This window comes from Haemaphysalis longicornis, unplaced genomic scaffold (genome assembly GCF_048455015.1).
Source record: "Haemaphysalis longicornis isolate Haplotype H1 unplaced genomic scaffold, Haemaphysalis longicornis Haplotype H1 scaffold_12, whole genome shotgun sequence".
Classification (NCBI taxonomy): domain Eukaryota; kingdom Metazoa; phylum Arthropoda; class Arachnida; order Ixodida; family Ixodidae; genus Haemaphysalis; species Haemaphysalis longicornis.
The window spans coordinates 77,045,027-77,059,243 of record NW_027526225.1 but is presented as its reverse complement, the minus strand read 5'-3'; the positions used below and the strand labels follow the sequence as shown (position 1 = coordinate 77,059,243).

Here is a 14,217-nt window from a genome sequence, read left to right as displayed (position 1 = left end):
CATGTCCTCCAGCTCATATGAAAGCCAGCGTTTCGTATACTGACCAAACCACAAGGAATTTCAAGATAAATTGCTGGAAATAAGTTTAATTCGGCGCTAAACTTTCTGAAGTCTGAAAGGTGGCGCCATCTAGTGTCGGAACGTGAAACCGCCGTTCGTGTCCAAACAACTCCGTCGGTTTCAATGCGCGATTCAACAACCGCTTAAAGGGATAGTCAAGACTTGACATTATTGTTGTTTAAGCCGGGGACAAGGTTTTAATTTTCATCTGACGTACAGTTAAAAGTATGTTGCTGGTGGTGATGGTGACGGTTATGGTGGCGCTGTGCCCTTTGAAACGGGCTGTCGCTGCTCAACGCGTACCCAGCAAAAAAAAAAAAAAGCCTGAAAAAAAAAAACGAAAAAAACAAGGGGTCAGGGTTGCCTCAGGGTTGCCTCAGGGGTCAGTGTCATGGTTGCCAGCATTCCTCTTGGCGGGACACGTATGGCGGCTAGATCTAAAAATTCCGATTCTAAAAGTTCTAGGGCGCTATCAGCAAAACCGTATTGGGCTAAGTTGTTTTAAGTGATGCCTCTTCATTTAGGATACAGAAAATAAACTCGAAAAAAATAAATCGGTTGTCTGTCCCCTTAAACTTCTACACTAAAACTTCTACACTAAAACTTCTACACTAAAACTTCTACACTAAAACTTCTACACTAAACTTCTATTTTCTAAAACTTCTACACTAAACTTCTATTTTCTAAAACTTCTACACTAAACTTCTATTTTCTAAAACTTCTACACTAAACTTCTATATTCTAAAACTTCTACACTAAACTTCTACACTAAAGTTCTGAACTTCCATTTGCACACTAAACTTCTACACTAAAACCCTCACCTTCCACTGAAACTGGTCTCATCCTGTCCTCTTTATGGAGCTGCTTCGGTTCGATACATTACTTTTCTTGCTTTACTCTAGCTAGCCCCAATTCCACCAAGCGACTGGTCTTCCCCTATTCGTCCCATACCATTTACGGACTCCTGCAACTACAGGGAAGAAACCGATGCGAACCATTCGTGCATTCTCCTTTTCATCGCCGCTAGCCCTGATTCGTGCACTACCAACGATCTCTAAAGAATAGAGGACGCTCACTAACCATCTCCGAGCTGCAGCCCTCCGGCATCTGCTCCACGTCCCAAGCGGTCTATCGTCTCCCGCTGTTCCCCAGCCCCGCACACTCCTCTCGGACGACGCCAACCTCCCTCCGGCGCTGTTGTCGCGTCTCGTTAGCCACCCAAGCAACGGCCACGCCACGGCGGCGCCTCGAGCAATGGAAGCGACGAAACGAGAGACGAAACTAGTGGAAACAGACAACGCGGCTAAGTGGACGGAGCCGGCCGAGTAAATAAAGAGCGATGCGTTGGCGCGCAGAGTGTCCCAGCCATTTAGTCGGTGGCAGGGGGCAAGAAAAGGAAAAGCAAGCTTCTTTGAACGTGACAGTCGGGAAAGCGGCCAGTCGAGGGAAAGGGCCTTCCTTGAGACAAACCAACGGTGACCTGTTAGCTCCGTAGCCGGGAAATGCGCACCAAACCCCGCTTTTGCATGAAAATGCCCACCAGGTCAGGACGATAATCGAGGCGGAAAAGGTGAACGGATGAAAGTGGGGGGGAAGGAGTGTCGGAAGAAGATCGGGAGGTCACCGGATACACGTACGAGGAAACGCGATACGACAAAGTAGGGAGTGCGCCGGCCTGGGTCGCGGAATGGGCGATAAAGGAAGCAGGGCGGCAAAAAATAACGGCCCGGCGCCACTCCAGGGGCGGTGGTGTAAAATAGCGGCCAAACAGTAGAGCACGGCACGCGAGCAGTGTACGCGGTAACGGCAAAGTCGATACCCAGCAGCACGAACGGCGCGGCCTTGGGGAGCACGTCAGAGGGTGAAAGAGAAAGGCCACACTGCAGCAGAATAACAGGCAAAAAAAAAAACACCGTGGTAACGATTCAGCGAAAGTCAACCCGAGAGAACAGCGTGGGTAGGCGAGTAAGAAGCTAACAAAATTAGGGAAAGACAGAGTGAGACTGAGGGAGGCGACACTGCCGACGGGTCGAACAATACAAGCGTAAAACGAAAAGGAGAGTGCGCTGAAAGCGTGACGGCTTCGAGCACATTGAGGTCTCGAACAGTCGCGCTACTCGTCGTCGTGTAAAGTGAATGAGAAGAACAGAACTAAGTGTTTCAGTATGTACAGTCATGAACGAATAAAACGCGAATACGAAAATATGAACCAGAACACGCAAAATTGAAAAATACTGTTCGTTGAGGTGCTGTAATAGCGTGCTATTGGTATATTTGGAAAGACGCATTTCCAAACGTTGTTTTAACACGAACGTGTTTAATCCGGGATACACGAGCATTTCGCTGACGTCATATCCGTCACGGAAATGACGCCAGTACAACGGAGCAAGCGGCCTGTAAAGCGTGCACCCCTGCACGCAGCGTGTTCTTGCGGGGAAGCAACCTTTAGTAGAAAAGAAACTGCTGGTAGAAAAGAAAAGATTAGTAGAAAAGATTAGTAGAAAAGATTAGGTACAAAAAGTATTTTGTGCCTAATAAGCTTTTTGTGCCTGCCCTAAGCAGCGCTAGTATTGAACCAAAAGTGTAAAACATAGGTATATTAGTCTTTTTTGGTAAGATGACATGTCATCACCCCGATACAAAGGGGAAACCAATAGAAATCATCATCATCATCATCATCATCAGTACGATATACCTAAGGTTGTTCGTTTTCAGGTTTTATGTTCTAACACGAAAGTGTTTTACGCCGGTATACACCAAGATTTCACTGTCGTCATATCCGTCACGGAAATGACGCCAGTGCACCTTCGTTGAGGCGGCCCGCCAGCAGGACGTCGCTCGCCAAGCACACCCACAAGAGAGCCGCCGACCCGCAAATCATGCTCAGCTGCAGATTTCGCTACAGGTTTTACTTTCGTGTTTTACCGATTCATATCACAGAGGAATCAACCACAGTTTTTGTAATTAAGCCACGCGTCATTTTGACTTCCATGAAAATAAATCGCGCTATTTGTGTGTTTTGGTTCATATTTTCCTGTTCGAGTTTCATTTGTCCATGACTTCACGCCCAAAAATCTACGGAAGTGAACAAATATGAGCTGAAAATGAGCAAGCTTGTTTTCGAAAGGCCTGGGAGAATCCCAATTCTAGATCTGCAAATGTCAATCACGATGCCAGGAAGCTAGGGAGAGAGACAACGTGATAGGCTAAAAAAAGTAATGTTACCGAAGCGTGCAAAACAGGCACAACCGGTTTAAAAAGCTGGCATCAGCTGTCGACAGAGAAACACCAACTCGACAACGTGGACACCTTATCATTTCGCCATTTTAGGCCTTGGAATTCCAGGCAAGAGGCTTCGCCCTCATTCCCGCTTAATCCGTCCTCTCACAACCTTGATCACTTCCGCTCGTGAGCCATAGCCTAGCCTGTGCACCGTACTGCACCTCGGGACGAGGCGGCCGCCATCACCAGGCAGGCGGAGACAACGCCGCTCGAAAGTGCCGACGCACGCGTCCAAAAGACGACGACAGGAGCAGAGTGAAGCACGGGACATCAACACCGAGGCCCAAGGGAAGAACCGGAGAAAATGACATTAGGAGAGAGGAGGCCGGGAAAAGAGAGCGGAAGAGAATAGCGCACGCCGCCACCACCGCCACCACCCCCACCACCCTGCTCGGCCGTTAAAAAAAACTTTATCGGGCTGCTGAAACCGGGGCCCGAGGGATGTTCCTCCCGGGGGAGGAAGTTCACTTCCGGCCACAAACGGGACAGGAAGGAAGGAAGCAGACGACGAAGACAGCGGGCTCCGAAACGCGGGCAGCGCCGAGTCACCTCTCTCTCCCTCCTTTTTCTCCCTAGAATGGTGCGCGCACTTTTTCCCGCATTGTTCCCCATAATGGGATGAAAAGAGGGAGGGCTAGGGAAGGTGGTGGATCGGAAGAACGCCGAGAGATCGCTTTTAGCGCGGAACGACAACGGGGGCGACGACGACGGTGGTTCTCTCGTTTCTTTCTCCCTTGGAGAGGTGACGGCCGCGAATGCCTCCCACGCGTTCACCGCTCACACCCCAAGAGCGGTACTTTCGCCTCTCTTCTTTGAACTCTCAGTCGCTGTTTCTGCAGGCTACGCGGCCACTTTTGTGTCCCCACTTATCTTCCCCCTGAACGCGGAACAACGCTTCCTGCCATTCCGCCTGACGCGAGAAAATAAATTAAAAAAAAAAAAAAAACACCGCATAGTTGCGTACACCTTCCGGAAAAGCGACGTGTATTAACACCCATGCGAGGGCAACTTCGTCGACTGCAATGCCTATCATCAAAAAAGCGGAGGGTGCCCTAATTGCGAGAACCGCTCCTACGACGTGTGCTCCAACTCGCCGGCCCCATCACGCTTTGCAGTAAAGATGAAGAAAAAAAACTAGAAGCGAAAAGCACTCCACGTTTTTGAAGTACGTTATCGAGTCTCGTATTTTTAAAAGCGCCTTCCTTCGCGCGGGCCTCTCAGTTACGCGGGCCGCTATCGGTGCCGGCGAAACCCGCGGTGTCATCGCAAAGTTTCAAATAGCGACCCTTCCCTCTCACTGAGTTCGTGTAATTATTCGCGACCAAGAAAGAGCGCGCACTCTTGCGTTTGTGCGTCGCTACTTTTTGAAGCGGTTGTCGAATTTACGACGGAACCACCAGGCCATATTGTCGCTACATTTTTCTCAAACCTTTCTTCATTACGGCAGCGAACGTCCCCGAATGTTTTTCTGGTTCTTCGTGGCGGGCATTCAAAAGACTTCCGCATACGGACGTTGGATAATAAGAGAGAACTGCCACCGCACCCCGGCAAGAAGAAAAAAAAACTGACTTTTTATGCACACCCATGCAAGCGCTACTTACTGCGTTCCAACTTTTCGCGCTGAAAAGAGTGCCAATTATAGCAGCTATGCTTTCGGGGAAGCCGCGTTCCTGTGCTCTTCAAGCTCCAACGCTTCAACTCGTTAACTTCCCCAAAAAAGTTTCGCGGATAACGTCACCCTTGAACGTAGTCCTGATCTTCTTTTCTTTTTAAGGTAGCAGGCCTGTTATCCTGTACGCAACCAAGCAAGCTAAATTAAATTCTTTTTCACCTGTTAGAGGGGGAATGGAAGCGCAATTTTTGTTTACGGTACTTACATAACAGGAAAGAGAAGGAAAAAAGGAGGTTACTATTCATGGCTCTTCAACACTCGCTTTTCGACAAACATCCCTTTTCTCCGCAGAAAAAGATTTTTAACGAAGGTTACTTACTGTAACCATTACGCGAAAACTAACTTTTCACAGGACCCTTCAACATCTGAACGACCTTAGCCATAAAACCCTTAAAGAATTGGGAGAAAGGGACGCTGGGTGCACTGTATCAGCGCTAACGGACGGAAAAGAGAAAAGAAAAAGCACTGAACGAAGCATTAGTTCCGTGTTTTTCTTTTTGTGTTCCGTTCTTTCGCGCTTGTACAATGCACCCAGCGTCCATTAATCAACTAGCCAAACTATGCGTTCTTAATTGGGAGAAACGGTTTTTAAAGGACCACAAAGACAAAATGCACCTTTGTTCCATTTGCAAAAACTAACCTTTGGTTAGTTCAGCTCTATTCTAGCCACAGAAGACGTTTTTTTTTAACCGAAAAAAAAAACGGTAGAAACATTGAAACACTTTCGAATTTCGCGCTACAGTGACGTAATATAGGCAGTAAAGACGCAAGGAAGGCCAGCAATAAAAAAAAACAAAAGTTATCGCTCTGTTAACTGTATGTTAGCACTCAAGTGATACGACCAAATCGAACTGTAGGACAACTGAAATTACCCAGTCATGTGTCTTGTGACGTCACATATGTGAAAGAACGAATCACGCGACGTCACATTACGTGACGTCACATCATGTCACGAATCATGCGACGTCACTGTGAATGCAACACCTTTAGGGCTCAGTCTAAACCAAATGAAAAAAAGAACCAGGTAAGGACATAACGACTGCTGTGATACGTTATGAACCGTGCGTATTTATGTTTCTAGCCACACAATAACAGCGAGTAATAACTGGGCAATCCAATCGAGAAAGCCTTGTCCGATTGAGAAATGCAACAGGTGAATGCTTCTTTACCCAATGTCGAACGAAACGCTCCCATCACGGGAAAGCATACGCACGACGAGATATACCAGATTAAAAAGAGGGCGAAGCTAACAGAAAAAAGAGAAACGCTCTAAGCAATGCTGATTGCGAAAGCGCCCCTAAAATCTCAATTATGACTCGATGAAACTTTTCTCCGGGGCCAGGCCGAGCTTAGAAAAAGTAAACCAGTGCCTGCAGTTCGGGTTACAAAACCGTCAGCGGAAGGGACAGCGGAGCAACTCGAACATCCAACCGCCATTAGCCGCTCCGTATCACGCGACGAACATCCTCAGCGCGTTACGCAAGGACGACTAACGACGATACGCAGCGCGTAGCAGCCAGCAGAGGAAAAAAAGGGGGGGAAGTGGGGAGATGAATCTGTCGCCGCCGGGGATTCGTCAAGGGAAGGCCGGCGTCGTTTCGGGAAAGGGCTTCCCGCGCGGGCTAGGGACGAACGAACGGACGCCACGTGTTCGGCGGCGGGAGGGGAGGGCTCTTCCCGCAGCAAACTCGCTGACACGGGCGGCGGGAAGCAGCAGCAGCAGTACGGGATGAAAAGGCGCCCAAGGTGAAAGCGACACACACCGAATAGGGGTGGGTAATAAAAGCGGAGGAAAGTAAGGGCGTAGGAATGGAGAAGGAGGAAGGGCGGAAGGGAGGGAGAGATAAAGGTTGCCATGGAGACGAATCGATTAGGGAAGAGCGACAGAGGGCCACGCGTGCAGCGCACGCGAGCGACGCTGGGCGGTGGCGTCGCGCGTCTTTTTGAAGCTCTCCGTGCGGGCTTTGTCTCGCGTCCCGCAGTCGAGCGACGTGCATTTCAGAGTTTCTTCCCTACCGCTCACTCTTGTTCGTACAGACTTGTATGAAAACGGAATTTTCTAAAGACGATAGTCTTTCTTGGGCTACTTGAACCGGAAAATTTTGGTCTGTCTGTGTGTCTGTCTGTCTGTCTGTATGCCAGTCCGTCTGTCACTCGATCAGCCAGCCGGCCAAAGTGAAACATTATCTGGGGAATGGTCTTATATGCTCACAGCCAAATCTAAACGTCTATGTCCGGTGTTAATTTTTATACTTGTCAACATTTTTGAACAAGAACAGGACAGCACGCAAATAAAAGGCAGAAAATCAATACATGAGTGATACTTGCAGTGTTCCTTTATTAAAAAATTACGGACGGTTGCTTTTTATGATAGCAAATAAAATACTAAATCAACTGCAAATACCGTCGTCTGCGGCTGCCCTCGTTTCCTGGCGGAATTCGAAAAAATCAAACGGCAACAGCAGATACGCGGCCTTAATTAGTCTTGACTTTAATTAGCTGATTCGTTCCTTCCTTCGGAAGAAAACAATAACATACATGTTGTTGGCCCTCACGAATCACGCGTAAAGACTTGCAATATCTGGGAAAAGATAGCTCAAGCATGGCGGTTTTGAAGCTACTGTACTAACTACACACAATTATCACTTTGTCGCCATACGCAGTTTTACCTAAGCGTACGCAGTCGATCGCGCGCGCACGCAGTAAACTGCACGTGCGGAACTCATTGGTGCCTCTTTTGTGCCGCAAGGCACCACTAAACACCGTATTGAGGAACGACGCCCGCCACTGTCGGCGAAGGCCGCGCTTATCCCTAGCCAGTGGGAGCCACTAACAACAGTGTTTCACGAGCCGTAGTATCGCACATTTCCTCATTCGCAGACCCTTACCAAACGCGATGCCTTCGAGTGCTCATAGCGACACTCCACGTCTTGTACAAGAGTTCCATATTGCGCCTGTTGGTACATACTTCAAAGAGTAGTGGAACCCAGCTTTTGAAAACGATTGAAGACCCGCCCATTGCCGAGGTTGTGGATGAACCCCCCCCCCCCCCCCCTTTGACAAAACTGAAATAATTGGTAGGGGAGCCACAAAGTGCGAGAAGGAGCTTATTGCAGCTTCTCAAATGCGAAATCACAGATTTGATAAGTGCCTGAGTGTGCCCTCACTACCGGTGTCAGGCAAAGAAGCTGAATATTTGAAAAAGCGCCGATATTGAATTGCGTCACAGGCTGGTCTTTTTTAATTTACTTTTAACGGCGCATGCCCTGATCTTGTTTTTCCTTCTAAATTTTGTTCATTAAGAAGTTGCTAATCTAAGAGTGTGTGTTGTCCTACATTCTCCTCGTGTACGAGTCTTCAAGGCTGGGTTCCACTGTTCTTAAACGTCTTGTACCCTGACATGCTTGCAGGCTACCGACACAGGTTTTGCATCTTGGACGTGATCTATGCCCCCGCATTTAATTCTTGTAAGCACTAGAGTTGTGACAATAGGCGAGCGTTTTCACGTCTAGGGGAATATCAAAACGTACGAGGGTAGTTCGATTTCAGGAGTTCCTCGACCCATTCGATGCAATGCTGAAATTCATACGTCAGCTCGCAGTGTTGGGGTCTAGAGAAAGAGTGAGAGAGAGTGAACGCGGCTTCCGCTAGCCCTCTGCGCATGCGCAAAAACCATATCCTCGCACTTGCGCACGCAAAGTTGCTGCGTCGGCACAACTAAACCTTTGATAAAAAAAAAGTGCAGGTGCACGTTTTCAGTCCAAGCAGAAAGCGTAAGCAGCCACGCTGCGGAAGTTCCAATACCGAAACCAGAAAAGCGGAAAGGAAAGTGAAGTCAAACAAAAGCCAGCGACGTGAAAGCTAATGGTGAAACATGCATACACTGCGTGCCAGGTTTTACTTGAACTACAAGAATGACTATTAAACAAGAAGGCTACTGGCCTCCTCTATCCTCTAATGTCCTCTTGTTGCGGCATGTCGGAAGCTTCCAAATAGGATATAAACAGAAAGAGGCAATTCAAGATCTAAGCTAGACGGCTGCACCATGCTACATTTTTACGCACTGTAAATACAGCCACAAAAACGTACAGGAATACATCAACTAAATTCATGCACCGCGTTTCGCACCACGGAAGCATCGAACCAAATACGGCCCGCAAGCTTTATTTCTTTCGCAAAAAAAAAAAAAAAAAACCTTCTGCCCCATCTTTCTTGACCACCCCCCATCCTCCCCGCAGACCTAAACCACTTTCAAAGAATGACCCATTTTGGCAGCCACGGCCAAACCGAAGGAAATTGTTCTTCCGGGCCCGGCAAAGATGCGTCCATATTATCGAAGCAGCGCCGCGTCGCGGACTCGAAATTGAATTTTTTTTCCGACATCATCTAAAAGAAGTGGATGGAGACCAAGCACGCGACCACTTCTCTCGAAGTCAGTCGCTCATCCGGAGTGTCCAAAAGCCTTCAGGAATAGAAGCCTTATCTGCGGGCACCACCGCGGCGAACGAGAATAGAAATCAACACAAAGGGAAAGCCGGGGGCCAAATTGGGAAAAAGAAAAGAACAGGGGACAGCGTCATCTCCTTGCAGGCTGCCAGTTACAGCTAGCTTGCTGGAAGCGACAAAGCTGCGCTTTTGGGGAACCGGAAGCGACGAAACCAGTCAGTAATGAGCGCGACCAGATCGCGAAACAAAAATGAAGCAGCAGCAGCGGCGGCGAAATAACGGGAACCCTTGAACAAACGCTTCTCTTTCGGGAAGGGGGAGACAAAGACGACGACTGCCGGGGCGAAGAAAAAGGAAGATTCCCCACCGGGATCGCTGAACGGAATAAAGGAGGCGCAAGAAGCCGCCGAGCCAAGATGGGAGGGAAGACTGGCCTCACAAATGGGGAAGCCATGCAAAGACGGAGAGAGGAAAAAACAAGGAATCGAATAGGGAAAGAAAGACGCTTAAAAAGAGACCCGGGGAAATACAGAGGATGAGCCGTTGCTTTTCCCAGGTCACGTGGTCTTACAAGTGACAAACGGGGCAGCCAGCTGAAAGCGGGTCCTCTCCGAGTACGGCGGCGGTGGTCTCGGTCGCCGCAGCACGAGTGTAATGGCCCGGTGAAAGGGATGACGCCTGTCTCGTGGAAGAAGGAAGAAACTGAGAAGGATAACGCCGGAGGACCGGGGACAAAAGGAAAACCGGGAAAACGGGGAAGCCATCTACCCGGCGCGCACTCTCCCCATTCTCCCGGGATCCGGCGGTCTCGCTCTGCCGTCCGAGCACTCGGACGGCGCACCTCTTTGTCTTGCCCGGTGCTCTATCTTTTTTCCGTTAGGTATTAAGCTGGCCGTTTTCTGGCCCGGCGTCGTTGGCGAAAGGATTGCGGAGAAGAAGAGTTGAGGAACAATCGGCGCGCTCGTCCAGGGAGCGGAGACCGTCGTCGCTAAGTGGAACCAAAGCGAGACAGAGTCGCTCGGATTGTACTCGATGAGCCCGCCAGCCACGAAAACAATGACACCAATCCTTATCCACAGTATGGGTAGTGAGGCGATGTTCAGAGGAGGACAACTTCCGGTTATGGTTAACGCGAATACGTCATCCAAGCACCAGCAGCAGAGTGTCATTATTCCCTGCCGCGCAATTATTCCGGTGGTTTCGATAACAATAACCAATAACTGCGAATGAGAGATATTTATCTGGTGTTCTAACGCATGCCGTGCGTGTTGAAAAGGCCTATCCACTCAGGCTGAAGCAGGTCAGAAATTTTCGAAAGCTGTATGTATGGAGGCTTATTGCGGAGGCTTATTCACCGGTTTCGGTTCCTGTTATACTGGAAATCGGCACGTATACTATTTATTGCCTTCGTTAGCGAGCATATACAGCGTTCAATACCTTACCTGTTCGGGTTGAGAGACATTTATTTATGATAACGATGGTTACGATAGAACTTCGGAGCCCAAAAAACCGCCTTAGAGTACTCTGGACAATGTTGTCTGAGGCGAGATCGCGGTGGCGTAGCACAAACCTTCTCATTGTATTTGCATGTGAATAAACAACGCGCGCTTCGGATATATCTACCTTCTTTCGCGCAGCCATGAAGAAAGCCAATTTGTTAGGATTGGAATGTATGCCATATAGACTGAAGAAAATATCCATAGGATCTTTGAGAGCCTTCCAAGCATTACGAATCCTTGTAATCAGACGTTTGTAAAAGTGCAGAGAAATTAGTGCGTTGGGCACAAACACACACACAAAAAAAACATTCATCTGATTCAAGTCAACAACAACGAAATAAATCGAAGACAGCCGCTTTATTTCCTGCTGTGCGGCGCGTGTGTAGGGGCCCAATGCTTGGTGCGTAGCGTTAGACTGTCAAGTCTTCATAAGAGCATCTCAAAAATAATGTAGGGAAGCATTTTGAATACCTATAGAGGAGCTCAGAGCACTGAACCTCGCAAATAAGCTAGAAAGGATGAGTTACACACGATTCTCTGAAGAAAGCTGTTCTCCTTCCCCCAGTGTGTTGCAAACTTGTGCGGGATACAGCTTGAGATTATTCAGATGTGTCAGATGCTGGCAAAAATAACCGAATTACTAGAAATACGCTTCCTAATGCACTAAAGCATGCGGGCGAGTTTTAGCACAGGCCCTGCTGCCCCTCACAAGCGGAGCGTAGCAGACGACAGCGGCGCGAGTCCCTAAGCTGACGTCAGAGCCAGGGGGCGCTACTCAAACATCTCACCGCCAACAGGCTCAAGTAGCTTCCACGTAAAAAACACAAAATGAGCGCCAGCACCTCGTGGCTCTACAAGCACGCGCCTCACGGCTTCCTAGCGCGTCAGAGGAAGCTACGCGTGTGCCTGGTGTTCGTCGGGGCTGTCAGATTGGCTAGCGCCGTCGTCTTGGAATGGAAAGTGCGTCGACGTCGGGCGTACCGCCAGTGTACGCGACGGCTAGGCGCGGTCAACCACGCAGGCACACCAACGACACCGAAGCGGAGGGGTCGTATAATGTCGGCGGAAGCCGTAATGCTTCCGTCTTCAGGCCATGTAGTGTCCTGAGGAGTCTCTGTCCGTCCGAGCTTTGACGAAGCATATCGAGTCCGAATCAGCGGCTCACCTTTATGGTCTTGTTCTGTAATCGCAGTCCGTTCAGCGTGTTGATGGCTTTCTCGGCGTCCTCCGGTCGGACGTAGTTCACGAAGCCATAGCCTAGGCTCTGACCTGCGGAACACCAGAGGAGGGGAACGGGAGAAAGAGGGGTCGGGGTGCGGACACGTGTAAGTCCGTGGACGGCGGAGCACGACTATGAGCGACACAAGATAGAAAACAAGAGACTTCTCGCCCTCTACACCTGCCCCATTGGGTAGCGTAGGGCAAATATTAGTACACAACCGTGAGAGGTATTATAAACGGAAGAGAAGAAATAGAAATATAAAACGATATCTCGTTGCGCAAAAACAACACATCGATAAAGACTGGCAGAAATTGAAGCACTGCTATCACGCAAATTCTTTTAACTGACTGATTTATTGATTGATCGATCGATTGATCAGTGAAAAGGATTTGAGTGATAGCGCTGCTTCGATTACTCGATCGATCGATCGATCGATCGATCGATCGATTGATCGATTGATTGATTGATTGATTGATTGATTGATTGATTGATTGATTGATTGATTGATTGATTGATTGATTGATTGATTGATTGATTGATTCTCCGTTGTAACAGGGTGATAAGAGTCATCTCACCAAAGAATCCAATGAGTTTATGTGGTACTACCATTTAATTTAGGAAAATGTAGTAAATTGCCTAATTGGGCTTCCCCGCACTACTCCTGCGCACATGAGAAAGCGGGCTTCCCGGGAACGCCAAGTACTGCGAGATAGCCCGCCATAGCCTCCAATACAGTGGCCTGCGCCACTGTAGGGACTTCGAATAGTGCGCCTTATAGTGAATAATTACACTGACAAAAAGGCATTCCTAGGTGGTTGGCTAGGCATCCCCACAACAGGGTCGTACATTGAAATTTGAAGCAAACGCTGTCTTCAATCAATTTCGCCCGTTATTTTAAAAGTCGTGTTTTGGAGAGAAAATTCCGACACAGTTTATTCCTTGGCCAGTCTTGCCGTCACGCTATCACATAGCCTTTGAACTGAGCCGGCATTCGGAACCCCAACGCATTAGAAAACGACAAATGTAGGTTTTAAAAATGACTTACAATACACTTTATACAGTAGCAAGCCGCCGTTAGCTCAATTCTCAAGGACACCGTTGCAAATAGCACTAAAAGTCCATGTTAGATATTTTAAGTAAAACTTTCTGCGATCAAAGTACCCAGCTTATTTAAAAGCAACGCTAAATGAAAACTAACCTACACGCCAGAGCCTTGAAACGAGCAGACAGCGGCGCTTTTTGAGAGAAATTGTCTAAGGCAAACAGCTCAATCGCAAACTAGAATAAGGAACGTAGCACTTCAAACAAACAGAAATGTCCAAGAAACGGGTAAAAAACATCAGGCGGGAAAAAGCGAAAAAGCAAGAGTGATGAAACAACGAAAACTACATACGGATGGGTGGTGAGGTTCCCTCTTCTAGAAACCGGAACCAAGCAGAACCAAATCGGGGAGGATGAGGAGGAGGAGGAGACGGATTTGGGGCACGACACAGCGGGCAGCGTCGGGTTTCGTTCGGTGGATTCGGGGGAATGAAGGGAGTCGAAAGAAATGGAAAGAGGGAAGGAAACAAGTCACGCAAGAATGAATTGTGAGGCCCGTGCAAAAAGGGGAAAATTAAGATGAAAGCAAGGAGGAAATAGAGAAATCAGGAAAGAAAGGAGCGAGAAAGGAAGGAAATGAAGGTGGTCAGAAAAGAAAGAAACAGAAAGAGGCAGAAAATGTGGATGAAGTAAATGACAATATGAAAGACAGGAAGCAAAGAAATAAATGGAAGAGTGAATATATCGCATGAACGCATAAAAAAAGGATAGCCGAGAGAAAATAATGAACATTAGAGGAAGTGTAAATCAACCGAAAGGAAGAGACAAAGAAAAAAAGAACGGAAGATAGAAAAAAGAAAGAAGGGAATGAAAGAAAGGGGAAAAGAGAGATAATCAAGGAAAAAGAGAAAGGAATTAGAGAAGGAAATAAAGGAACAAGGAAAGAATGAAAGAAGATACGGGGTGACAGTGGAATCACGTGAGCGGTGTGGTTG

At 48.1% G+C, this 14,217-nt stretch overlaps 1 protein-coding gene across 5 annotated transcripts in view; it reads right to left on the bottom strand.

Moving 5' to 3' along the window:
• The window catches only part of Fne (ELAV like RNA binding protein found in neurons), a 223,089-nt gene that overhangs the window by 31,613 nt on the left and 177,259 nt on the right, over positions 1 to 14,217 (bottom strand). For 4 of the 5 annotated variants that reach the window (XM_077693484.1, XM_077693483.1, XM_077693486.1 and 1 more), the window contains exons 3-4: positions 13,575 to 13,598; positions 12,125 to 12,228 (exon numbers count right to left, since the gene is read on the bottom strand). In XM_077693484.1, the coding sequence (XP_077549610.1) occupies positions 12,125 to 12,228; positions 13,575 to 13,598 (128 nt within the window). The remainder of the gene's footprint in view (positions 1 to 12,124; positions 12,229 to 13,574; positions 13,599 to 14,217) is intronic. The other variant, XM_077693485.1, reaches the window with a different exon arrangement.